Source organism: Natrix helvetica (assembly GCF_964273705.1).
Source record: "Natrix helvetica genome assembly, chromosome: 5".
In the NCBI taxonomy this organism is placed as follows: domain Eukaryota; kingdom Metazoa; phylum Chordata; class Lepidosauria; order Squamata; family Natricidae; genus Natrix; species Natrix helvetica.
In genome coordinates, this window is record NC_138551.1 from 72,435,536 (window position 1) to 72,462,955 (window position 27,420).

The 27,420-nt window shown below is 42.4% G+C and overlaps 1 protein-coding gene across 26 annotated transcripts in view; it reads left to right on the forward strand.

Annotated features, from left to right (window-relative positions):
- Window positions 1-27,420, forward strand: part of JAKMIP3 (Janus kinase and microtubule interacting protein 3) — a 131,988-nt gene that overhangs the window by 59,748 nt on the left and 44,820 nt on the right. For all 26 annotated transcript variants that reach the window (XR_014175616.1, XM_081955979.1, XM_081955961.1 and 23 more), the window contains 2 exons: window positions 11,533-11,765; window positions 18,830-19,327. Coding sequence is in view for 25 of the 26 variants with exons in the window: in XM_081955979.1 (XP_081812105.1) it covers window positions 11,631-11,765; window positions 18,830-19,327 (633 nt within the window). In the remaining variant the exon portion in view is untranslated. The remainder of the gene's footprint in view (window positions 1-11,532; window positions 11,766-18,829; window positions 19,328-27,420) is intronic.

Below are 27,420 nucleotides of genomic sequence, written 5' to 3' on the forward strand. Positions count from 1 at the left end.
TCATAGCTTTCAACAATGCTTCACCCTGTATAGAGACAGAAAAACTGTGTGTCCTCTGTCAGAAAGTTACTTTCAGAATAATTTCCATTTCGTTCCATCATCATCATCATCATCATCATCATCATCATCATCATCATCATCATCATCATCACCACTACTCCAAAGAACTATTAATGTCTCTCTGTAAAATTGGATCACATATTTTGAGGCAATGTTTTCTTGCATCATCATTCCCAAATTATTTAATTTGAGGCTTTTTTCCTCTTCTAATTCTGAATTTATATATTGAGTTTGGCAGTTGGATAATTTTAATGAGTGCTAGTATTTAATCCTTCCTGTTCTCTAGACCTTAGTTTGAATGATGAAATGTGGATTAATATTATAGTAGTATTAATTCCAACACAGAGACAAACAAGATAATGTTTCAATTAATGTTGATATTTCTGGTTTTTTTTAAATCCTGATATGGGTAAAGTAACATCATAATACCCCAATAATAAGAACGTGAAAATAGTAAGTATCTCTTCCACCTTTTTTCCATCTTCTTATTAATCAACGTTACAATCTTTTAATCTATGAAATGGTATCTCTGGAGGCCATGTAATCATATTCATTACACTTTGATTGGAGAAAAGATCCTACATCTCAGAAGAGAAATACACACACACACACACACACACTCTCTCTCACACACACAGACACACACAGGTGTATAAAATCAAGTACTTAGGCATGCAGACTGTTTTTACAAACATTTGTGAAAGAATGGGTCGCTCTCAGGAGCTCAGTGAATTCCAGCGTGGAACTGTGATAGGATGCCACCAGTGCAACAAATCCAGTCGTGAAATTTCCTCATTCCTAAATATTCCACAGTCAACTGTCAGCAGTGTTATAAGAACATGGGAGTGTTTGGGAACGACAGCAACTCAGCCACGAAGTGGTAGTGTAAACTCGTCCAACATCAGTGTGTGACCTCACAAATGCGCTTCTGGAAGAATGGTCAAAAATTCCCATAAACTCACTCCTGAACCTTGTGGACAGCCTTCCCAGAAGAGTTGAAGCTGTTATAGCTGCAAAGGGTGGACCGACGTCATATTGAACCCTATGGATTAGGAATGGGATGTCACTTACAGTAAGTTCATATGCGAGTAAAGGCAGGTGAATGAATACTTTTGGCAATATAGTGTATTTCTACTCTTTTTTTTCTTCTTTTGTTGCTAGGCTGCAAGAATGGGTTTTTCGGGCACTGAGAAATTCTGACATTGGGAAAACTTCAAAGAAATCATGATCCAATTGCATATAGAAAAAGGACTCATTTGAAATTCTACTCAACATTAGTAGACCTAAGAGGCGTTACTGACTTCCCTGCCTCTCTATCACATCTCCATGGAAAAGGCCAGCATCATTTTTCCATGCTATGAACTATTTCCAAGGATTTAGAGTCAGGAAACTGACTCTAGATTATGATATATAAGTAGCCCCTGACGGAGGTCGGTTCCAGCAGGCACTACTACTGGTTCGCTCGTGTGTGCACTCTGTGTGTGCGTGCACATGCACAATGCAATTACAATTGTTCTGTGCATGCACAAAAGTGAAAGCAAGATGGTGGTGCCTATGGCACCGCCCGGAGAACCAGTTTGGGGCGTGGCAGGCCTGGGTCACTGCCAGTTCCAGCTGCCGGTTCCAGCAACCATTACCAGTTCGGCCAAACCAGTCCGAACCGTTAGGAATCCACCACTGGCCCCTGATTTACAACAGTTAATTTAGTGACAGTTCAAAATTGTAATGGCACTGAGTAAAGTGACTTATGACCATTTTTCACACTTAAGACCATTGCAGCACTCCCATGGTCACATGAACAAAATTCTGATGCTTGGCAACTGGTTCATATTTATGACGGTTCTAGGGTCCCGGGATCCCATTTTGCAACCTTCTGACAAGCAAAGTCAATGGGGAAGCCAGATTCACTTAACAACCATGTTCCTAACTTAACAACTGCCATGATTCATTTATCGAATGTGGCAAGGAAGTTTGTAAAATGGGGGAAAATTCACTTAACAAATGTTAATGTCAAATGTCTCATTTATCAATAGAAATTCTGGGCTCAATTGTGGTCATAAGTCAAGGACTACCTGTAATATGAGCAATTTGCAGACAGAGTTGATCAGTCTGGCCTCAAGGTGAACTTTAGAGATTTGGTATGTCAAATAAGAGTAACCTCAGCAATCAATTAACATAGTTGCTTTTTTAAATTCCTTTCAGCTGATAGATCTTGATGGTGTGGATTGGGTATCTGAGGAAATGAGTACCACAACCTGTGTAGTTGACCTCTTGATGCTGATTAAATCAACCTTTTTGACCCCATGGTTAAGGAGGATAAATACTGCTGCTTTTTTTTAGAAAGGATGTTTTTCCCAAGGGAAATCCTAAAGGAGGTGATAATAGGATCTTTATTGAAGAAGACTTCCCTTGACCTGAGTGATCTTTAGAATTTTATGCCTGCCTCAGATGTTTAATTTTTGAGATCGAGGTGATTGAGTGAGTCACAGCCTCATCTCTCCAGACCAGGGGTGAAATTCAGCAGGTTCTGACAGGTTCTGGAGAACCGGTAGCATAAATTTTTAGTAGTTCAGAGAACCGGCAAATACCACCTCTGGCTGGCCTCAGAGCGGGGTGGGAATGGAGATTTTGCAGTATCCTTCCCTTGCCATGCCCATCAAGAGACTCCCATAGAACTGGTAGTAAAAAAGTTTGAATTTCACCACTGCTCCAGATGCATCAGAATGATAGTGGTTTTCTGATTTCCTCTGGACTTTCAACCTGAAAATGGCTTTGAAACTGTTTTAGATGAATGATCTGTGCTGAAAACCAGGTCTGGGAGATATAGACATTTTAATCCTCTTGGACCTCTTACTTCTGGATAACCTGGTGGAACTAGGCCTGTCACTATTTCAAAATAGATTTGATATTTCTTGTCAGACCATGTGAATAAGCTTATGGGCGCCAATCTCCGAGATTCTGTCACCTACTTTCAGCTTTCCGTTGCGAATGCTTCTCCTTAAACCAGGGGTGTCCAAAGTCCACAAGTCTTAAAGTTCCCAAGTTTGGACACCCCTGCTTTAAACCATTATGAAGAAGCTATATTGCTATAACCCAGTGATGGCTAACCTTTTAGAGACCAAGTGCCCAATGCAAGCTTCTCTCTCTCTCGGGTGCACACATGCGCCGCAGCAACCTAAAGACCAGCTGGCTGGCGGGAGGTGGGGAATTCCAACACCAGCAGCTCTACAAGAGGCAAGATCTTTTTCTTTCGCGAGTTTCTGTTTCCCTGCAAACAATGGTGAGAAACACCACAGAGAAACATGGTGGAGCTGAGCTGGGGTAATGGTGCATGTGGCCTCAGAGGAGGCTCTGAGTGCCACCTCTGGCACCTGTGCCATAGGTTCACCACCACTACTATAACCTTTTCATCACAGATATGCAACATGTTGGGGGTTGATAACAGCATGTCAGGTTTTGAGAATATGTGGGTGACTCCTAGTAGTTGTGGGAAAGGGGAATACTAAGAGCGAGAAGCAAATATATCCAGAGAAAAACTATGCTCTTTAATATCCTGTCCATGGTACAATTCCTCCCTGTCCCCATGCTTTCTCCTCCATCGTATTCAGCCTTAAATTATTAATATTTAATCTTAACCTTAAAATTAATTAGGACAAATGGCAGTAAACATAAAAATGTCCAAAAAAAATCTTAATCCTTGGGATAGTGCAGCATTACAGATTTGCTTAGTTAAAACAGTAGAAAGAAAATACATGAAGGCTTTAATCAAATTCTTAATGTTTTGATGAATCACCCTAATCTTGCGGTTTTGTTTTGTTAATGGCAGTACTTTCTTCTTCTTTTCCTTTCTAAAAGCTTAATTCAAACGTTCTGTGTTAATTTTCCTATAGGTTTCTTTCCTGCCCTTTAATCAGGCATATTATTTTATGACTGTTCAGAAAAGCCAATTGACTTACAATTCAAATGTTTTCAGCTTAAAAATATACCCTAAACAACTTCTTTTTCATTATGTACGGCCAGAAATGAAATCCATTATACTTCCCCTTTTAAGAAATAGTGCTTTCACCAATTCCAATTTACATGTTTTCCAAGCCATCTTAAGATGATCTCTGAACTTGCCTGTTTTCTTGGAGATGTTTCATTCCTCTAATTAGGTAACATCATTAGCGCTGTAACAGCTAGCACTGATAATGTAACCTATTTTAGGTTAATGAAACGTCTGCAGGGAAACCAGCAAGCTCAGAGAGCACCAAGGACTTCTCATTTCAACCCTGAGCTACAAATATTCTCTTTTACTGGCAACTTAAACTTTTCAATATAGGGAACCACAGAATTGATGTCATTCTAGGGGGAAAAAAGAGTGCTGTTGTAGGTTTCTTAAAAAAAAAAAAAACCGGATAGCTTGTGCAAGTTGTGCACATCTGTTCACTAGTGCATTCCTGGAAGCAGATTTTACAACTAAGGTTGTGCGGTTACAGGTGGCCGTCGACTTACAACCGTTTGTTTAATGACCCATGTGAAGTTACAACGGCACTGAAAAAAGTGACTTATGACCTTTTTTCACACTTGCGATCATTGCAGCATCCCCCACAGTCATGTGATCAAAATTTGGATGCTTGGCAACAGGCATGTGTTTATGACGGTTGCAGTGTCCCAGAATCACCTGATCCCCTTTTGTGACATTCTGACAGGCAAAGTCAAAGGGGAAGCCAGATTCAATTTATTATCATTACTAACTTAACAACTGCATTGTTTCACTTAACAACTGCGGCAAGAAAGATTTAAAAAAATGGGGCAAAACTCACTTAACAACTGTGTTGCTTAGCAGCAGAAAAATTGGCCTCAATTGTGGCAAATAGTCATAGACATACTCAAGGATTATGACTAGTCACTAGAGATGTGCAGAAACCAATTCATCTTATGCAGGTGCCTAACTTGGAGCTCCAGAAATGGCCTGATAGAAACAGATTACAGGTAATCCTCGACTTACAACCACAACTGAGTCCAAACTTTTTGTTGTTAAGTGAAACATTTGTTAAGTGAATTTTGCCCCATTTTACGACCTTGCTTGCCACAAGTGAATCACTGCAGTTGATAAGTTAGTAACTCAGTTGTTAAGCGAACCTGGTTTCTCCATTGACTTTGCTTGTCAAAAGACTGGAAAAGGTGATTACTTATCTTTTGGACACAACAACGGTAATAAGTATGAACCAGTTATCAATCATCTGAATTTTGATCACATGAACATGGGGATGCTACAAAAGTCATAACTGTGAAAAATGGTTGTAAACAGTGGCGAAATTCAGCCGGTTCACATCGGTTCGGATGAACTCCTTGTTAAATTACCCACCCACCCCGCTATTGATCCTTGGAGCTGCACTGCACTGCAATGGAGAAATGGGCAACAGAGTGGCCAGTGCAAGTGAAGGAAAAGGCCACTTTCCCTCTTTCTTCTCCCTGCTCCTCCTCCTTCCCTCGTGCTGGCTGCTCCATTGTCCATTTCTCCATTGCAGCGCAGCGTCCAGGAGCCACTTTGATAGGGAGGTGGTGGTAATAATTTGCCTGGCCAAACTAACCCCGCAGTCTCCCCTACATTGTGCCTATCTTCAATTGTGCTGCCAACTTAATTGCCCCTCTCACTTTTGCCCGCAGACTGACCAATACCCCCTACACGCAGCTCCACAGGAAGAGGGGAATCCCTCCCTCTGCTTCCCCCCAATTCTTCACCTTCCCCACTCCTTGTCTCTATGGTAACCCCTGCTCCTCTTTCCTCTTAAACCTCACCTCTTAAAGGAGCTATGTCCAGACGGCTGAGACCAACTTGCAGACAAGCACCCTCAGAAACAGCCTTTTGGCAAAGGGTGGAAATTTAACAACTGGTTCGCCAAGGTCAGGTTGGCCATCACGGGAGGCTTATCCCACATGTGCAGCAGAGCTGGAGAACAGGGATGGGCCATACCTCCACGACAGCAAACATGACCCTGGGAGAACCAGTTGTTAAATTATTTGAATCCCACCACTGGTTGTAAGTTATTTTTTTCAGTGCGGTAACGGTCGAAGACTACCTGCATTTCATATGTTGTGCAGGCAAGAAAAAAAAAGGAAACAACGAAGCTACATTTTTTATATTCTAATGTAGGAATTCTTTAAAAAAACAGCTATATAACTTTTGAGGGGAAACTACAGCTTTAAAAAGAGTGTCAAATTTCATAGAAATCGGTGTGGGGTTTTTGGAAAAACGCTACTTTGTAATATAATTATTATGTCTGATTAATGAAATAATTAAGCAGAACAACCAATAATAATAATAATAATATAATAATAATATTTAATGCTTCTAGACCGCCCCCTCTCCCGAAAGGGACTCGGGGCGGTGTACAGTTCATACAAAATATAACAAGATACAATAAAATTAAATAAGTACAGTTGACAATTGACATGGAGGAGGTTAAAATGTAGTTAAAAGAACTGTACAAAGCAGATATAGAATAAATTCAAACCCCTAAAAACAAATACAATAAATTAAAAAAACCCTAAAATAACCAGATATAATACATTTGCCAGGAGGGACAGTTGAATTATGCCAGGCCTGCTAATCGGAACAGGTGGGTCTTCAGTTTTTGCCGGAAGGAGCGGAGGTCAGAAGTGGTTCTAATGTCGGGGGGGAGGTCATTCCAGAGGGTTCGGCCCATCACAGAGAAGGCCCTACTCCTCGGTGTCACCCGCTGGCATTGCCTAGTGGACGGCACCAGGAGAAGTCCCTCCCTGTGTGAGCGTATTGGCCGCAGGGATGTATGTGGGAGGATGCGATCCCGCAAGTAACTAGGTCCCGTGCCATGGAGCGCTTTAAAGATGGTAATCAGCACCTTGAAACGCACCCGGAAAACCACAGGCAGCCAGTGCAGCTCGCGCAGGAGAGGTGTTACGTGGGAGTACCTCGTACTCCCCATCACAGCCCGCGCGGCTGCGTTCTGAACTAACTGCAGTCTCCGGGCGCGTCCCAAGGGCAGCCCCATGTAGAGAGCGTTGCAGTAATCCAGGCGGGACGTCACCAGCGCATGAGTGACTGTGCGTAGGGCATCCCGGTCCAGTAGGGGGCGCAATTGGCGCACCAGGCGAACCTGGTGGAACGCCCCCCCTTGCCACGGCTGCCTCATGGTCATCCATTGACAGCCGGGCATCAAGGAGGACGCCCAAATTGTGCGCCCGTTCCACAGGGGGCAATTGTTCGCCCCCTATGGCCAGCGATGGGATCAGCTGGCTGAACCGAGGTGCCGGTAGCCACAGCCACTCAGTCTTGGAGGGGTTGAGTTTAAGTCTGTTGTCCCCCATCCAGACCCCAACGGCCTCCAAACACCGGGACATCACTTCAACAGCCTCGTTGGGGTGGTTTGGAGTTGAAATATACAGCTGAGTATCATCAGCGTAGAAGTGATACTCAACCCCAAAACCACGGATGATCTCACCCAGCGGCTTCACATATGTGTTGAACAGGAGAGGCGAGAGGACCGACCCCTGTGGCACTCCACAAGTGAGTGGCCTTGGGGTCGACCTCTGTCCCCCTGTCAACACACATTGCCTCCGGTCGGAGAGGTAGGAGCCGAACCACCGCAAAACGGTACCTCCGACTCCTATCCCCTCCAACCAGCGCAATAGGATACCATGGTCGATGGTATCAAAAGCCGCCGAGAGGTCTAATAGGACCAGGATAGAGGAACAACCTCTATCTCTGGCCCTCCAGAGATCATCAACCAACGCGACCAAGGCTGTCTCTGTGCTGTGCCCGGGTCGGAAGCCGGACTGGCGTGAGTCTAGATACTCGGATTCGTCAAGGTGTCGTGGAAACTGCTGCGCCACCACATTCTCAACAACCTTCGCTAGAAACGGAAGGTTGGAGACTGGACGATAATTAGCTAGCTCCATTGGGTCGAGTGAAGGCCTCTTAAGTAAGGGCCTCACCACCGCCTCTTTCAAGGCAGTTGGTAAGGATCCCTCACCCAATGAGGCATTCACCAGGCCCAGAAGCCAGCCTCGGGTCACCTCCCAAGATGCCAGTACCAACCAGGAGGGACACGGGTCCATTAAACATGTGGTGGGTCGCAGCCGTCCACGCAACCTATCTAAATCCTCGGGGGCAACAGAATCAAACTCCTCCCAGGATGGTCTCACAAGACTCGCTGTTGGCGGCCCGTCTGGTCCACTGAGTGGGGCCCATCCGCTCCGGATCTGAGCGACTTTGTCCTGCAGATATTCCCCAAATTCCTCTGCTCTGCCCTGTAAGGGTGCCCCCTGTGTCCTCTGTGACAAGAGGGAGCGGGTCACCCTAAACAGGGCGGCAGGGCGGTTATCCGCGGACGCAATAAGGGTGGCGCAATATCTACGTTTGGCCGCCCTTAATGCCACAAGGTAGGTCCGCAAGTAGGATCTTACCTGTGTTCGATCAGATTCGGAGCGTGAGGACCTCCACCTGCTCTCTAGACGTCTCCTGTGGCGCTTCATCACCCTCAGCTCCTCGGTATACCAAGGAGCCCGGGTGGGTCGCTGCCGCAGGAGAGGTCGCAAAGGCGCAACCCGGTCCAAGGCCCCAGCCGCCGCCCTATTCCAGGCGGCCACTAGGTCCTCCGACCGAGCGCGGGTCAGGCTACAGGTAATGGCCCAAGCTCCGTCTGGAACCTATCCGGCTCCATCAGGTGCTTGGGGCGGTACCAGCGTGGACCGTCTGGTCCCGCCTCCTTGCGGTGGGGGGTAGCGCCAGGGAAGTCAAGCCGGAGACATGAGTGATCTGACCATGACAGGGGTGTAACAGTAAAATCCCCTCTACCCAGATCACTCGTCCACTGCTCAGATACAAAAACAAGGTCCAATGTGTGGCCTCCTTCGTGTGTGGGGCCCTGAATTAACTGGGTCAGGCCCATGGCTGTCATGGAAGCCATGAACTCCCGAGCTACCTCAGACGCTGCTCCCGTCGACGGCAGGTTGAAATCCCCCATGACCACAAGCCTGGGGATCTCAACCGCCGTCTCCGAGATCAGCTCGAGGAGCTCGGGCAGGGCTGCTGATGTATAGCGAGGAGCCAAGTATACAATCAGCAAACCCAACTGCCTCCCTGGGCCCCATTTCACACCAAGGGACTCACACCCGGATATCTGAGGAACAGTGAACTCCCTCGGCTCTAGACCTTCCCGTATAACTACCGCCACCCCACCACCCTTACCCAGGGCCCGAGGCTGATGGAATGCACAGAAACCTGGTGGGCACATTTCCACGAGGGGTAAACCACCCTCGTGGCCCAACCAGGTTTCCGTTATCCCTGCAAGGTCTAGCTCCCCCTCAGAGATCAACTCATTAATGAGGGGGGCCTTGTTGGTTACGGACCTTGCATTGCAAAGCATCAGCCGTAGGCCCGGGCTCTGTAGTTCCTGGCCACCTAGGTTGCGGGGGTTGGTACAAACGACCGGGCATAGCCAACAACCACGGTCTCCCAACCAACCTTGTGATCTTCTCTTGTCCTCGCATCCCCCCCTCCCCGCGACCGTTGTAATCAAACAACCCTCTATTGGAACCAAGACGGAAAGAAAAGAATACACACCCAGGCACAGCCCAACCCCATCCATCGCAACTTCACTGAAGATCATGGAAGATAATCTGCCAAGGAAGAAGCAAATTTTATTATATACCGTAACTGTTAAATTGATATTAATATTGTGGTATATTTTTTCTGTTTGCATTTGATTCTATCTTCAAGCTTGCTTTTTCATGATTGAAGTTAAAGGATCGTCCAAACCTTGAAACTGATCTTAAAAACTCTGTTTATATAAAATCTGGATGGATGCTGGGATTTCTATGTTTGGTCAATTGTTGAATGATAGCAATGGGTTTTTAATCATTTTCTACATTCAATGATAAATATCATTTGTCTTTTGCCACCCGCTGGCAAGATTTATAACTACAACATTTATTGAGGTTTCTGTTTGGGGCATAGGGACCTTCAGCTTCAAAACAACTAAAACCAGACATTATTATCAAAGCTTATGAGACTAAAAGTCCCAAACTTAATCTTTAGGAGTACCGTTGTTTATAAATCAATTTGATGCACACATTTTAAAGACTGAAATAAGGAATTAAAGATCCTTGTTTTGTCAAAAAATTTAACAAATCTAAGATTTTTAAACAGCAACAATAACAATAACTCTTTTGTCCAGTACAGTGTGTCCAAGTTCAAGATAAGCTGTGTATAATATGAAATATAAGATAAAAGATTCAATTTTTCCGCAGCACCAGAGAACAAAAAGGGAGGAGTGTATGAAAGTTTAAGACCTCCTCCTCCTCCCAATTTCTATGTGAGAATATTTTTGTTGCATCCTGAGCTCAAATCACTATGAGACTCCGAATAAAATCGCTTTGTAGATTATAAAACCAAGTGGTGACAGATTTCAATATTATATTGGTTTTGTATTGGAACTTAATTCATTATAAATTAAGGATGGACAGTTTTTGGATCTGAAGGGATAATGTGACCATAGCACCCACCAGCCAGAGGTGGGTCCCTACTGGTTTGGATCGGTTTGGCCAAGTAGGTTGTAACTCGGCCTGCCACGCCCCTGAACCTGTTCTCTTGGTGGCGCATCTTGTTTTTTGCTTCTGTGCATGTGCAGAAGCATTTTTTTAGTACTGCACATGAGCGCATAGCATGCAAAGTCCGTGAGTGAACTGGCAGTAGGGGTGCTATCTTTTTTTTTTTTTTAGTATCAGAGGACAGCCATGAAGGGCAGCTGAAGTCTTCCAGAAAAAGAAAACTTTGTAAGGAGTTTTTGGTGGATGCTTCATAAACACTTATGCTTGCTCTGAACCCCTTTGGATCTGACTCTGAACAGCCCTAATATAAATCATACAGAAGTAGAGTTTACTAAAATGACTGTCAATGAGGCAAACAAAGTCACAGGGCTTTGAATGGCCCTGTTTAAAAACCCAGAAAAATACCAAAAAGACCATTCCAAATTCCTGCAAATTCCCCCAGGTATAGCCTTTAGCTTGTTATAGCCTTTTAATACTTGCAAAAACTTTGTTGGGGGGCCACCTGGCATTTCTGATAAATAGTGTAGTGAAGATGTTTGATCCCTCTCTGAGTGTGGTTTTTTCCCCTCAATCCTTTTTGTTCCTTTAAGTTCAGTGTATGCCAGAAACAGTCTTTCTTGGATTCACCACAATGGTTATAAGAGCTGCGGTGGCGCAGTGGTTAGAGTGCAGTACTGCAGGATACTTCTGCTGACTGACTGCAATTTGTCAGATCGAATCTCACCAGGCTCAAGGTTGACTCGGCCTTCCATCCTTCTGGAAGGCTGATGGGTAAAATGAGGACCCAGATTGTGGGAGGCAATATTCTGACTTTGTAAATCGCTTAGAGAGGGCTGTAAAGCGGTATATAAGTCTAAGTGCTATTGCTAAGTGCTATTGCTATTTCTCTTTATGCAGGGAACTGAAACCATGTCGTGGAAGAGAATCAAGGACTAGATGAGAACGGAAGGTTCTTTCTGCCTGGGCTTTTACCCCTCTCGCCAGACCGTCTCACGATGTCAAAGAAGGGTGCCAGCTTTCGAGCTAAAGGAGAAAAACCGGACGCTTTAGCCGCCTTGCAAGCTGCTAATGAAGAGCTCAGGGCAAAGCTCACAGATATTCAAATTGAACTTCAGCAAGAAAAGAGTAAGGTGCGTATCTGTCCCACTTAATTTTTCCTAGTAAGTGTCCATCCACTTACCTCTTGCTCTCATAAGTAAACTCTGCATGTGAAAAATAATGTAAGATAACCTGTATTGTCACTTTTTGTTGTATGAACACACCGGCACATATTAAAAATGAAATTTTGATGCCCACTCTCAAAAAAGACCTCATACCCATACATGCACATACAGATACATATGCTACACACACACACACACACACACACACACACGCACACACACACACACACACTAATCAGTCCATTTTGAATACAGAGCAGAAAAAAGAGTCTTGAGAGTTAACAAGGTTGATATTGTATGGTACAAAGCTATTACAGAATCTGGCTGTTCTGCTTCGGATATCATGAAGCCTCCTCCCAGAAGGTAACAAAGAAAACCAGTCATGGAGAGAATGTGTATCTTCTCTGACAATACTGCAGACTCTTGTCAAGCAGTGCTTAGTTGCCATGTCCTGGATAGAAGGAAGTGAATTTCTGACACTTTTCTGCTGTCCTCACCACTCTCTTCCTGTCTGAAACAGTAATATCTCCAAACCACACAGTACTACCCTGTTTCCCTGAAAATAAGACCCCCTCAGATAATAAGCCCAATCAGGCTTTTGAGCCCATGCTCTAAAATAAGCCCTTCCCAGAAAAAAGCCCTCCCTGAAAATATTGCAACACAGCAGCAGCCATGAGGTGACCATGCTCTCCGCCTCCTGCACCTCAAAAATAATAAGACCTCCCCAAAAATAAGGCCAAGTGCTTATTTCAGGGAGGGGGTCAAAGGAAAATAAGACCCTGTATTATTTTCCATTGTCTTATTTTTGGGGAAACACGGTATGACAGGATGCTTTCAATCATCCCTCTATAGAAAGAGATAAAGACAAGAGAAGGAAGATGTGCTCTTCTCATATGATGCAGAAAATGAGGGGCCAGGAGTGGGCTGCTGGGGGTTCACAGCGGTTCGGGAGAACCTCTAAAATTTTGTGCAGTTCTGAGGACCCCCAAATCCCACTCCTGGTCTGCCCGCACCTCCCAGAAGTCCCCAAGCAGCCCATTTTGGATGCAAGTAAGTGCAGGTGTGTGGAGGCTCGGGGAGGGCAAAAAATGGGCCTACTGGAAGTTTGGAAAGGCTGGAACCCGAGGGCCTCCGAAGCCTGGGGAGGCCCTTTTTGCCCTCCCAGACACCAAGGAAAGCCTCCCGAGCCCAAGGAGGGCAAAAAATATATATCCATGGCCATGGTGCAGAAGGGTGACAAGGCCACACCCACCATGGCCATGCCCACCCAGCAACTGGGCAGAGAACCCCTTGCTAAAACTTTTGAAGCCCCCCCCTGGGTGCTACTGTGCCCACTTCACCAGTGTTGAGTGACCAAGCTAAGCTGCTAGTCAGCTGCACTGCCAGAAATTTGATACCACTAACTACCTCCACAATTGGATTGTTAATACACAGAGGTATATGACTATGCCTGCCTTTTCTGAAATCAACAGTGGTCTCTTTTGTTTTTCCTACATTTAACACCAGGCCGTTTTTATTATACCAGTTTGTTCTGACCCCCCTTCCTCCATTGCCCACACAGAACACACACTCCGGAACAGCACAAGGGAACAAGGTTTATTGCACAAACAGACAAGAGGTTCCGTGGCAGCAAGCCACCAAGACAAAACTCACAGGAACAGAACACAAAAGCAGCTATCCAGCTTGCCAGGATTCCAGACTAGAGCTTCTGGCATAAGTCTTCTGTTGACTGCTGCGAAGGGCGTATGCGCAGTCAACCCTTTTATAACCTGAAAAGGGCGCCTCCCAAACAGCAGCTGAGAGCTCTTTACCGCCTATAATTACGCCCACGCTCCTTGCGTCTGTGGGCGCGCCGGTAACGGGCATCCAGAAACGCCCTGCTGAGTTCTGACTCACTGTCTCGTGAGTCTTCCCCGCTGCTCCAAGGCATGGCATCAGGAGCCCCCCTCCTCTGGTTCTCACCGCTGCTCCATGCCTCAGGCGCCTCCTGGTGGCCGACCAGACTCTCGGATCCCTGCTCAGCCTCCGAATCCTGTCCAGGGTCGCCCATCTCCTCTGGAGATGACTCGTAGGGAACCTCACTCTCGGAGTCTGGTGGCAGCGGCACCGGCACTGGCTGGGCCACAACACCAGTTCATCAAACCTTCTATCTCCTCCCAGTAATCGTCTTCATTATCATCCTGAATAAAGCCCACCAAATAGATGTTGTAGTGTAATAGCATAAAAATCCGATTGCAGAAAGATGTGGTGAACTTTAAACAAAGTCTTAGTCTTCGATATTACTCTGGAGGAATGAAGTCTGAAGATTGGTTCGGAGCCATTCTTTACAGAATGTGCATTTTGATCAATTATTCAGTGCATTCTCTAATTGGTCCCCTTTGGAGGCAAAACCAGCTGCATTGTCAGCATGTACTGTACATCAAGGAGTAGAACTGCCAGGATGGTCTTGGAAAAGGGTGGGGGGGCATTGAAGTAAATCCATTTGCAGAACACATCTGATTTGCTAATTTGGCAATTTCTCTAGGGGGAAAAAAATCAAGCTACTGTTATGGTGCAGGATGAAGCTTGAAGTATGTGTTTGCTTTTTAGAATAATGAACCAAAGTTGAAGATGTATTTTGTTAAATATTTGTTTTCTCTGCAGACTGAGTGTTTTCATGAAACTTCTGTATCGCTCTGTCCCCGCTCCAGCTGGGTTGGGTCACAGCTTCTTCTAGATTTGAAAGTAATGACTATACAGTGTAACCCACTCCTACAGTGGTGGGTTCCGGATTGCATTCCAACCGGTATGGTTAGAATGGCCCCGGAGTCACCACATGCACATGTGCAGTGCGTGTGCACATGTGCACATCATGCACATGCGTTCTAGCATCAAATGATGCTTTTGCAAGCCTCCGTGATGCTCCAGCTGCTCCGCGGAGTGTCGTGCAGGCGCCGTACGTGCCATGCGGAAGTGCCAAAAGCTAAAAGCTCGGGCGGGCCCTCTGGAGCACTGTACCTGGTGCTCCGAGCAGGATCCCATACGCCCGTACCGGGGCGTGGTGCCTGCAACCCACCACTGCACTCCTAGCTTTAGTTCAGGAGAGATGAGAAAATAACATAATAACATGAAGCAGCAATGAAATCATATTCAAGAATGTTGAAATATAACATAACCCAAGACGGCATTTGAAGAATATTCAAGAATAATGAAGAGTACATTTTGTCAAAGACATTATGTACTCTTTGTCAGTGGGAGATCCCCAAGAGAATACAGCAGATGGGCTCCTTGAAACAGGGGTAGGATTCAAAAGTTTTAGCAACTAGTTCCCTGCCCGGTTGCTGGGTAGGCATGGCCATGGTAAGCATGGCCTACTCAACCTCCTGCATCATGGCGGGGGGCATTTTTATCCTTCCCAGGCCCCAGAGGCTCTCCTTGAGCCTCCAGAAGGGTGAAATAGGCCTCCCCCAGCCTCCAGAGGTCCTCAGGAATCTGGAGATGGGCCCATTTCTGGATCTCCGGAGCTTCTGGGAGGCCCATTTTTTGCCCATTCCGGCTCCCAGAGGCTTTCCTCGAGCCTTCGGGAGGACAAAAATGGCCTTCCCCAGGCTCCAGAGGCCCATTTTCCATCCTCTAAGAGCTTCCACACAGGCACTGCACTTACCTGGCATCCAAATCGGGCTGCATGGATATTCCTGGGAGGGAAGGTGTGGGTGAGGCCAGCCAATCCTTGCAACTACCGGTTCAGCAAACCAGATGCAAAATTAGCATCCAGTTTGCCCAAACCAGTCCGAATCAGATGAATCCCACCCTTGCCTTGAAAGCTAGCAAACATGTATTGCCCTCTCAGTTAGGTCTGAATTGAAGTTCCATCTCACGGTAATTTTGACTAGCTTACATAAACTCTGAACAACCGTTACTCGCACCCCTTTTTGATGGCCTCGTGTAACTAGAGTTTGTCAAGGACCAGATCGTCTTATCTTGTGTTTGGAATACTTTGTCTGTTAAAATGAGCCCATCAAGATTAAGGAGCATTTGTTTACATCATGCGGGCAATGGAATCATCTCATGGTTCAGTATTTGTTTATGTCAAGTGATCATGAGATCGCCTCAAAATTGCAGAGTATTTGTTTATGTATGATGGTGATGAGAATTTCAGAGTTAAGAAACAGCTGTTTTCCAAGGTTTCTGGATTGGCAATACAAGGTTTTTATAAAACTAGATCAGCACTATGGATAAGGACCCCACAACAGTATTATTAATGTGGAAACCTATTTTATTCTATTGATTAGCATAGGATTAATATCATTACCGTCCATGGAAAATGGGCTCCTTGGATTTGATCTTGAACTTCTATAAAAAGTTCATTGTAGCATTTTATTCCTTGCTCTTTTTTCCCTTTTGGCTCAAGTAACTGCCCCCCCTTTTTTTTAACCATATTTTCTTTTTTCATGACTTGCAAAATGAAATAATTTTTGCAGAGGTTCACAGTACACTAAACAGTTTTGTGGAAGTTATTCCAATTCATTGGAGTAGGATTTCACTTGTCTTCTACATTGCCTCATTTAGAAGTGTACATAAACCATACCAATGCCATGCTAGAACACGCATTCTTGGCAGGATATGCTTATTTTGTAACATCCTTCACAGCAGACTTCCCTTATATAAAACTATGGCGCCATCTTTACTTCTTGCTGGATTCCAGTACGTATGTGTCCATTACAGTTTAGTTGTATCTTCCTACTCTTTAACTGGAAGAAAGTTAAAATGTTGGAAAGTGAATGTCTCTTTCATTTCAAAATCATTGCCCAAGCCACCCAATGTTCTTCAGAATTTACCTTATTTTTCAGAGTGTAAGACACTCTGAAGTATAAGACACACCTATATTTTGGGGAGGAAAACAAGAAAAAAATTCTACCGCTTCCTCTCAGCAATTTGCCTCCTGGCAGCAAACAGCCCATTTCAGTTTCAGTTTCAGCACAGCCTGATTAGCACAAGCGGCTGATTGTTGGGCCTCCCAACAATCAGCTGTTTCAGGCTGCCATAGCCTATTGCCGCCTCTGTGCACTCCATTTTCAGCATCTGCATCCCGTTTTCAGCCTCCTCACACCCTGTTTCTACCTGTATGTGCCCCATTTTCCACCTGTTCTGAGTGGCAGGGATCAGAACGGGTGGGAAATTATGCATGTGGAGGCTGAAAATGGGGCATGCAGAGGCCAAAAATGGTATGCGGAGGCCAAAAATGGGGCACACAGGCAGCAATAGGCAATCCCTGCAGCCTGAAACAGCTGATGGTCAGGAGGCCGATCTAACAAACAATCAGCTGCTTGTGCTAATTAGGCTGTGCTGAAACAGAAACAGGCTGTTTGCTGCAAGGAGGCAAATTGCTGGGAGTCAGAGGCCAAAGGGTAGGGCTGGTAGGTGGGTGCGGCTACATTCAGTGTATAAGACACACCCAAATTTTCACCCGCTTTCATGGGGGGGATTTATACTCCAAAAGTATTATACTCCAAAAAATACAGTAGTTTTCTACCTCATTTCATACACTTTATTCATAATTCCTCACTACTCTTTTACCATCGTGTCCATTCAGCTCCCCAACTGCTAGACAGGATGAATATAAAGTAAAACAAATTCTGATTCTTATAAATGTCTGTATATGTATATGTGAGTTCATGCATACATATAGTACTACATGGATTAGGTTAACGGGTGCCATCTAAATATGCAGATTGACATTTCCCAGAATTTTTTGAAATTGTATTCCAATCCATTTAGAGCAGGGGTGTCAAACTCACGGCATCACGGCATCGTCATGTGATGTATTGGGGTTTTTTTCCCCTTCGCTAAATCTGGCGGGGGCAGGGCCAGCACATGACACATGTGGCCTGTGGGCTGTGAATTTGATACCCCTGATCTAGAGGATGTGTGAAGAAAAGCCACTATTAGTTTCCATCTTTAAATTTACCTTATAAAGAATCCTAAATATTTTAGTGAAGAACATACTTGAGCATATTTAAACAACCCAATTCAGATTGAAGAATTACATACTAGATACTACTTTTTGAGGAATTAAAAGCACCTAGGTGCTTTGCAATTCACATATGTTATCCCACCATTTCCCACTATTCCTCTGCAAGTTCATCTTAAAATTTAAAGCATTATCCGGTACAGTTGTAACAGTTACATAGATTAAATAAAAGCTATCTTAGATTACAGTATTGATTGTATTGGACATTGCTATAACTGGCGATATAATCAGCTTGCACAGCAAGCCAACTTGTCACTAATGAAAAATAAGCCATCTGTTAGGGTTAGGCATATCTTGCATGTTGTTAATACCAGCTGCAGACAAGCAATTATAGTGTTCTGCAATTATGCATCTCTTCCAATTAGGAGTTTTAATGTGAACTCCAAATTCTTGTACAAATTATATTTTGAATAACTCAGCAGCATTGTAGTATTAAACTCCTGCTTGCAACAGTTTCATTCCTAACAGGACACTACTAAAAGATCATGTGTATGTTAGTTAAAAGCATGATTCAAGCAAGTCATATTTTCACCTCTGGCACTATTTATTAACTGTTGAGAAAGCTCAGGATTGTTCCTTTTGAAAATGAAATTGGTTTCTGATATTGGAAAATAGGAAAGTGCATGAATTCTGATATTGGAGGAATCAGCTGGTTATGAGATCTTCCAGGAAGGATAAGATTCCAGAAGATACACCCAGTCCTGTTATACCCTACTACACTGATTTGGAATTTTACCATATATAGAATTCATATAAAATTTATTTTGTTCACTGCTTGCCATTGGAGGAATTCCCTAACCCCCCCCCCCCCCCAAAAAATAGGAGGCTTTGATGTCAGAAATTCTGAAAAAGGATTTAGGGTGTCCCACCTACACAAGTTTCCTTTTATGTTTTGTGAACTGAGGGATTATCACACTGCCAATTGAATGATAAGAATTTTCTCTAGTACATGGAATAATGCATATATCTCTGTGGTAAGATGCTGTTTTAACACATTGAAGGCTCTTTCCTTGTCTTTTAGGCCAGCAAATTGGAGAGGGAGAAAAACCAAGAAGCTAGGCAGATTAAAGAACACGAACAGCATAAAAACACAGTCATTGTAACGGAACTCAAGGCTAAACTTCATGAGGAAAAAATGAAAGAGCTCCAGGGTGTTCGCGAAGGACTTTTGAGACAGCATGAGTCTGAGCTTCTTAGAGTTATCAAAATTAAAGATAATGAAATTCAAAGACTCCAAACCTTACTTAACGCTGTACGAGATGGGACACCTGACAAGGTTAAGACAGCGCTCTACTCTGAAGCAAAAGAAGAGGCCAAAAAAGGATTTGAAGCGGAGAAAATTAAGATGCAGCAGGAAATTTTGGAACTGAAGGGAGCAAAGAAACAAGTGGAGGAAGCTTTATCGGTAGTCATTCAAGCTGACAAAATAAAAGCAGCAGAGATAAGGAGCGTTTATCACCTACATCAAGAAGAAATCACCCGAATAAAGAGAGATTGTGATCGGGAAATTCGCAGGCTGGTATGCAGTTTTCCATCATTTTGATGATTTTAATAGGAATGTAAATGTTCTTTCCTTGTTGTTTACACTAACAATAATTTAATACAGATGGCCATTTAATAAGGGGAAGTGAATGTTGTTTCCATGTTTACACTAAAAAATAATTTAATATAGATGGCCAAGCATCCTCCTTTTGGACAGCTAATCTAGATAGATCCTTCGGATCTTTTATGCAATGCTAATGAAAAGCTCATTAGATGTGGTTATCTCTGCAATGGATGCTCTGTGACCTTTTGTCATAAGCTGTCTCTGGCTGAAAGATTTGATTCTGGTTGTCAATTGCATTGTTGCCATGTCATCTGCTCCAAATTATAATTAATTCCATCTGGATTATGAGCTTCACACAAAAATGAGTTAATATTCTGCAGAAGTTGGGATTCCGTTCTAACTTTCCAAACTTGAAAAACAGGCATGTGATATAAGCGTAAGGATTTCTTTTGCACTTCTTGTATTGTGTATTGATTATGTAAATGATGACATTTCTTTTTCAGTCTCTTGGGTGTGCAGATTTTAAATTTACTTGCATTAGTTGCTTTACTGTTCTTATCATGGAGTAATAGAAGTGAAGTGTCTGAATTATATAGTAAGGAAAGTGTTTGAACTCTGGCATTTGTTCTAGTGGCATTGCTGATAGTGTGCAGATCTGGAAATAAAATATTGTTTTATAAGACATTAAAAACTTTTTAATCCCTGCTGAAATCTATTATATCTATTTCTATCTTTAAAATTTTGTATTCTATTAGCAAGTCAGTTGATTACTTTGGCAAAACCACAGAGTGGTCTCTAGATCCAATATTTAAGTTAAGCATATTCACTTCAAGAATTTCAAAATCATTTCACAAGCTAATGTAAAAGAAATAATTACCATAGAATTCAGTGAAACTTATTAAATAAAGCATTGTTTGATGGTGGCCACTGAATTCAAGCTGAGTGGATACATATGTGATATTTTATAAAACTATAAAGTACTTACATAGAGCATATAGCTAGACATGTTTTTATGGAGCTAAATCCATGCCTGTAATTTCTTTCTATTATCCTGCACATTTAAATTGCACAATGCCTTCCATATAGAAAAATAAGTAATTTATAATGACTCTTACTTTTTTTCAATTTCCAGACTAACATATTTTCATTACATAAATTTGCATAAATCATGCAAAGTACTTTTGAAAGGTTTAAAGTGATATCTTTGGATAATGTGTGTGAGAGATGTTTTGTGTTTATTTTTCTTTCCTCCCCAACAGGTGTTTAATTTTCAGATTTTGGGATTGTAATTGTTATCACAATCACGGTATATTGAAATTGTTAAAAATATTTAACTATAAGATTCAAAGTGATGAGATCCTCTATTTTGGGAAACAATTTTAGTTTTGATGCACTAGCTAGGATAAAATAGTATAGTTTCTATAAAGGGAGTTTATAAAGGAATAACATTGACCATTGGCAGTCCAATCCAATTTGTGAAATGCAAAAGCAAAAAGGGAAAACTGTTACTGGTGTACTGTCTCTATCTTTCATAGTTATTTTCTGCAGTAATGTATTCTTTAGCATGAATTTAGGCAGCCTGAAATGTAGAAAAAGCAATGTACAAGGAAGGAAGGAAAGAATAAGCTATGCTTTGTCCCATCACTGTTTTTTCACCTCTTCTCTTCATAATCATTATTGTCAGGTTGAATTAGGGAGGATACATTGGTAACATCATATCCTGGGATCTACAGTGTGAAGAGTGAAATTATGACAATGAATGTTTTCTACTTCAGAACTTTGCCCATTACTAATACGTTAATTCTGTTTCATCTGATATTGCCTGAATTAGAATGCTATTTAAAACTGTAGCTGTATCTTTCAAGATAACAGAAAAATGTATTGATCAATATTGCTTCATGGTTTTTAATGGATTGCAGTTGCTGGGATGTAAAGTCAGTGGGATCATCTCCTCAGCAATGATTAAGGCTGTTCTCATCAGCACCAAAGAAGCAAAAATAGTTTTATGTGTCATCGGTATAATTTGTCCAATTTCTATACTGCCCATCACATTTGCATGACATTAAACAGTTTACAAATAAAAATAATCCATAATTTGTACTTGAAATGCTTGGGTAAAACGAAAGTCTCAATTGTGTGAGGTTCACCTCCTGATGAATATAAGAGCACATGTTATTTTCTTGGAAGTGGCTTGTCTTTTTTTCAAAAAGATGTGGGTTTCCCCCCAACATTAGCATACACCTCTAGGAAGCATTGGAAGTCTCCCATTAAAAAGCCTTGCTTGGCTTTTCAAGATTAGCCAGAGTTGGTTAAGTGTTGTCACCTAATCTAGAGAAGAGTTCATTTCAGTTTGCCCTGTGACCAATATGATAACCTCCTAGTTGTGGTATCGGACACTATGTCCCCAGTGGTGGAATTCAAATAATTTAACAACGGGTCTGCCCTAATGACTGGTTGGGTGGGCATGGGCATGTTGGGCATGGCCAGGGGGTGCGACAGGCATCACTTGGCCTCCTGCACTCCCCTGAGAGCAAAATGGGCCAGGGGGAGGGGTACTGTCCTCACCCCATTTTGTGCCTAGTAGACCTCCCTGCAGCCTCCTGGAAGCAAAAACTGGCCACGGGGGGAGCGCCGCATCCCCCACGTGCCTCATTTTCGGTCTAATAGGCCTCCCTGCAATCTCCTGGGAGCAAAAAAAGGCCGCAGAGGGATTCCTGGATGGGGCGGGGCAGAAAGGGGTGGGGCCAGCCAGCAATTTAACAACTGGTTCACCCAAACGTGCCTAAACTGGCTGAATCCCACCACTGTGTGTCCCTAAATTATCTCTTTTTCCCCAAATATTTAATCTTTTCCTAATCAAACTCTTTTTTTGTAACTGCAGATCTGGCACTGATTTCATAAAGTACCGTAATTGTATTTAAAAATGTCTTCATGTGCAAAGACTGTACAATTACACAACTAATTATATGTTTCAGGATACGTATGAGATTAGATCAGTTTGGAAATTCTGAAGTGAGACTTTAGCTCTTATTAAACAGTGTTGTTGAATCTGTCCCATGTAACAGTCTTTTGCCTTGTAGTGGAATAAAACACATATATTTTTAGTGGCTTACAGTGGTTTAAGTCCCGAAGTTCCATATAAAAAGTATCTCTATCAGGAAAAACATCATTCTTTCACCTCAGAGCTACCAGTTGTGGGATGGTCTCCTGGCAAGGATTTTAATAGATAGCAATTCAGAAACTTTAGATAGTTTGATGTTTTGTTGAAATCTCTCTTCTCCAAAGCTTTTTTTCCCTTTTTTAAAATTAGTTTTGCTTTCTTGTTCTCAACCTGCTTGAGGATTTCTTTTGAACGTCTGTTTAGGAGTAGCAGAAACAGAAAATGTCTTTTGTTTTGAACATGAAAAAAAAAGCATTTTGTGGTATGTGAGGATGACCTTGGAAGACATGAGTAAGAGCTGCAGCCTAACAGTGGTCATGCAAAAGGTATCTCAGCCCAAAGAAACAGAAAGGGAGTAGGAAGAGTTTCAAAAACACCCTCCCTGTTTTTCTGGAAAATAAGGGAGGGAACAAATACTTTCAAACTTGCAATATTTGGTTACTACAACCTTTAAGTAAAGTTGTATGCTTTGTTTCTGCTCTACTGCAAAGGGCTGACAGTGTCAGTTTGCTAAACTCTTCTAGGAAGGCAGCAGTTCAGCAGAACACAGCCTAGAACAGGAGTATCAAACTCAAGGCCCATGGGCTGGATCCAGCCCACAGGGTGCTTACATCTGGCCCATGGGGTCACCCTGGAAACAGCAAACGTTCGGCCCACAGTGCCTCTGCCAGCAAAAATGGAGCTTGGGAGGGCTGCATGCAGGGGCCCAGAGCTCTGCTTTCACTTGCAGAGGGATGCAGCAAGCAGTCAGAGCTGAAAATGGAGCTTGTGAGCCCATTTTGCTGGCAGAGTGCTCAGGCCACCGCAGGTGCCCCCAACATAAGTGATGTCAAGCTGGCCATGCCCACCCTGGCCTCCCAAAGTCAAACACAACCCTAATACAATCCTCAATGAAATCGAGTTTGACACCCCTGGCCTAGAATATTTTGGATACCTTGAGTTTTAGGGAGTTTGGAGGATATATGAAGCAAAACTGAATGCCACCTCCTCCTCCTCCTCCTATCTGCCCATCAGTCTTCCCAGTGCCTCCCTTTCCCAAGCTTCCAGTTGGGAAGATTGAAGGGCTCAGACTGGAAGACTGGTTGGTTATGCTGTGTTTGAAGTTGAGGCAGCTAAAGGGAGGGGAGGAATGGGAAGAGGGGAAGTGAGTTGGTTGGATATGTAACAGGAATGGTGCAGTGTGAAGGGGGTTGGATTAGATGTCTTCTAAGCTCATTTTAACTCTGTGATTCTATGATATTGGGCAATTAAAGGCACACAAAAAAACCCTCCTTGGTATTTTTTCCCACCAAGACATCTCTGCCCAGAAATACAAGTTTCATATGAATGTTTTGTGTAGGAAATATTTTGCACACCCCTCGCTCTTTGCAATGTTGCAACTTACTCTTTTATCAGAAATGGTGGAGGTTCTCCTGATAAATTTGTTCCTTTCTTTAAAGAGACTTCTCTAATTCAGAAACTTCTTTGAAGTCTCATCCTTCCAATCTGAGAATAGCCCAATGGGAAGCATCCCTCAACACTTTCTGCTATGGTAGTTAACTGAAGCCCAGGAAGGCAGAAAAGCTGTTTACCTCCTTTACCTCTGGCCACCTTGTAACTAGGCAAGTGCAAAACTTTTGCAACTTGGGGGAATTTCACCAATACATTCTTCTGAAAAAAATATAATAATCAAAGACAATTCTCTTTAATCAAATTGCACAAGAACTAATAGCAAAAATGATTCAGTTTTTTGTGGATTTAGATATTCCCATCAGACAAATTTAGGAAAATGATAAAGGCCAACAGGTCATTTGACAAAAGTGTTACAGCTAACATTCCCCTGGAGAAATGCAACCTATTAGATAAACTATCAGTTTATTAATCAGGCAAGTGGGTGACATTTCATGTTTGTATTAATGACCCCATTCAGTCATAAATCTTGGATTGCTTGCATCTATGAAAATTTTACAGAAAAGTAAGTTTGATGTATGTAAGTTTGATACATTTTAGCATTTTAGATTAATGTCACAGAAAAAAAAAACAAATAAGCAATTCATGATGCAGTAATTATTTGTAATGTTTTCTCTTTCTCATGACATCCAGAAACAACATATTAATCAGCTTGCTACTGAATTATTCTAGATTTAATTCATTAAATCATATGATTGAACAATATATGAAACAGATAGGGGATTGCCAGGAATGTTCTATGTTTAACTATAATTGATCAAAATGTTTTTTTCCCCTGCTGGATTTAGCTGAATTTAAAACAATTTCTTCACACACTGTTTTATATCGAATATGTGCTTTTGCAATGAATATATACTTTTTGATCATATTTCAATGCAGTTGTCAAATATGTGCTAATGTTTTATCAAAGCTCTTGAGTTCATTCTAGTTTGCATATTCTGGATTAAAGTTCCTATTGTGCATAATACATTTGGGGGATAAAATACAAAAGAAATTATGACTTTGAAGATATTTCCTCTTTATTTAACACCACATACAGTCATATCATGTGCATCATCTTATTTCTCTTGCTTCTTTCATCCACATAACACCTAGACACAAATTAGGAATTGATCAAAGCAAAAAATAAAAAATAAAAAATACACAAAAAAACCTGTCCTTCACAAGAGATCCATTTATTTTCAGTTATGTACTGCAAATATCAAGTGAAGTATTAAATAAGTCTACATAATGAATTGTATTTCTGATTCATCACACAATATTTTTTATTTATTATTTCATAGGCCATTGCTGAAGCCAACTCTACTGTCTCCTTAATTTCCTTTTTCCTGATCAGAAGCAGCATTAGATTGATTGGCCATTATTCTAGGACACGAGGTCAAAAATTTAAAGAGCAAAATTCACCTAAGGCTGCATGGGAATCTGCCATGCAAGGAAACCCGCCAGAGGGGATTTGTGAAATCACAGGTTTGATTGAACTGTGCAATATGAGTCCCATATGATTAAACTTTATCGGGAGCATGGAAAGATTGTATAATGTCACTTGGTCCTTCATAACGGGAGAAAAAAATTGATGTGTCAGGGAACCCCAAAACATTTATCACAAGAATGTAACTTATTTCAAACATCTTAATGAGGAATGGGGCTGTCACATCAGATTCTCATACCTATAAATGGTTATTATCATGTCCATACTAGAGGTGGGCTGCAGCTGGTTCGGCCTGGATCCAGTGAACCAGTAGTAGCTGCGGCATAATGTTCCACCCACCCTCCCAGACGCTTCTACGCATACGCATGAGCGCGCCTGAACCGGTAGTAACAAAATTGGCAACCCACCATTGGTCCATACAATCCTACGGTCAGGATTTAAGGAGCATTGGATACAATCCCTCAATGCTATAATAACCTGGAATATTACTACCCATCCTCTTTTACACAGATATACAAACTTGCATGGGAACCTGGGTCACAAAGAACCCACAAACTAAGATACTTTTGCAGATGTGCAGCTCTGTCTTTAAATTGTAATATAGCCCAATTTACCAAGGTGACTCTACATTGGTAGACTGAGATTTATTACTTATAATATATAACATGGAAAAATAATCTAAAGGCAAAGATTTAGAGAGAGACCATTACAATAGAAAATGATTACATGATTTCTTATGGCTTTCATAGGCGTGCTTAGAAAATGGGGGGAAAAACTGTAACTCAATGTTGAAATAATAGAAAATACTTGTAGCTCAGGTTTTAGGTTTTGGCAGTGATTTGCTTTCTAAGCTTGCCATTTAACTCCCAAACCTCTCATTACCAGGCTAGGTAACATCAGCAGCAGGTCTTCGGTAAAGCATCTTGTTCTATTCCTCTTTAGTTTATATATGTCTTGTGTGCGTCAGATGGTTGCATCAGGTTTAACATATCAAAAGACCCCAGTTCCCCCTTCAACAGCATTTGCAAAAGATTTCAAGCCATTGCTACAAAATAAGAATTATTTGAGGGCTCTTTCAAGAGACAGCTAGATAAATCAATTATTATTTTGGTCTCACCTCAAGTGGTAAGATGCCTTCTAAATGACATATTGCCAGTTTTCACAACTTGATCACTTCCAGATAGGTGGACTACAGCTTCTATCATCTCAAACGAGGAACACACTGACATCTTGACTAACACGGTTATTTATCTTCTACCGTCTCAGAATGTTAGTTATTCCTTTATTAATAGCCAACTAAAATATACGATAAGGTCTTTGAAAGACAAACTTCTGATGCTACATTCTTGATATACTCCATTAGAATTTTTCCTGCAGAAAATGAGGAAGCTATATATTAGTCAATGACCGGGGATGGATTTTCTAATAGCTGTGCCCAGGAAAGATTTGATCTTTTGTTTTGTACAGAGACGTTTCACATTAAAAATATGGCCTTTTCTTTTCTGCAGCTTCTGCTGGTATACGCTATTAACAAAGCTAATGAAGACCATCATGCTATAAGCAACTGACACAGCCTTACAAATTACGTGTTGGTTTTAAGGCAGACTGATAAATAATAGCCACGGCTCTGAAAGCCAGCTGAATTTAAAAAAAAAAAACACACACACACACAGTAGTGAAGATGGCAGAGACTGAAGAGAGAAAAAGAGACAAGAGGGGGGGAAAGACCCATATTTCATAGCACAATGTTTCCATAATTGGCAGCAGTGGAGCTTGCAAGCTGTTTATTAATTAAAATGCAGTCTTGGTGGAGGCAACCTGCTAAATGCAAAGTGGAAGTAGCCATGCTGTTAAGCAAGGCATTTCCTTAAAGATGATTGGTTATTACTCTCATGTATATTCATTGAGTCTGTTTCACAAGTAGGCCTTTTTATTGAAAGTAGGTGGTAAAAATTCTAAGCAAGGCGAGACATGGACAGCATTGCTTTCTAGAGCAATGAATGAAAGGTGTGGGATACCTTTGGGGGG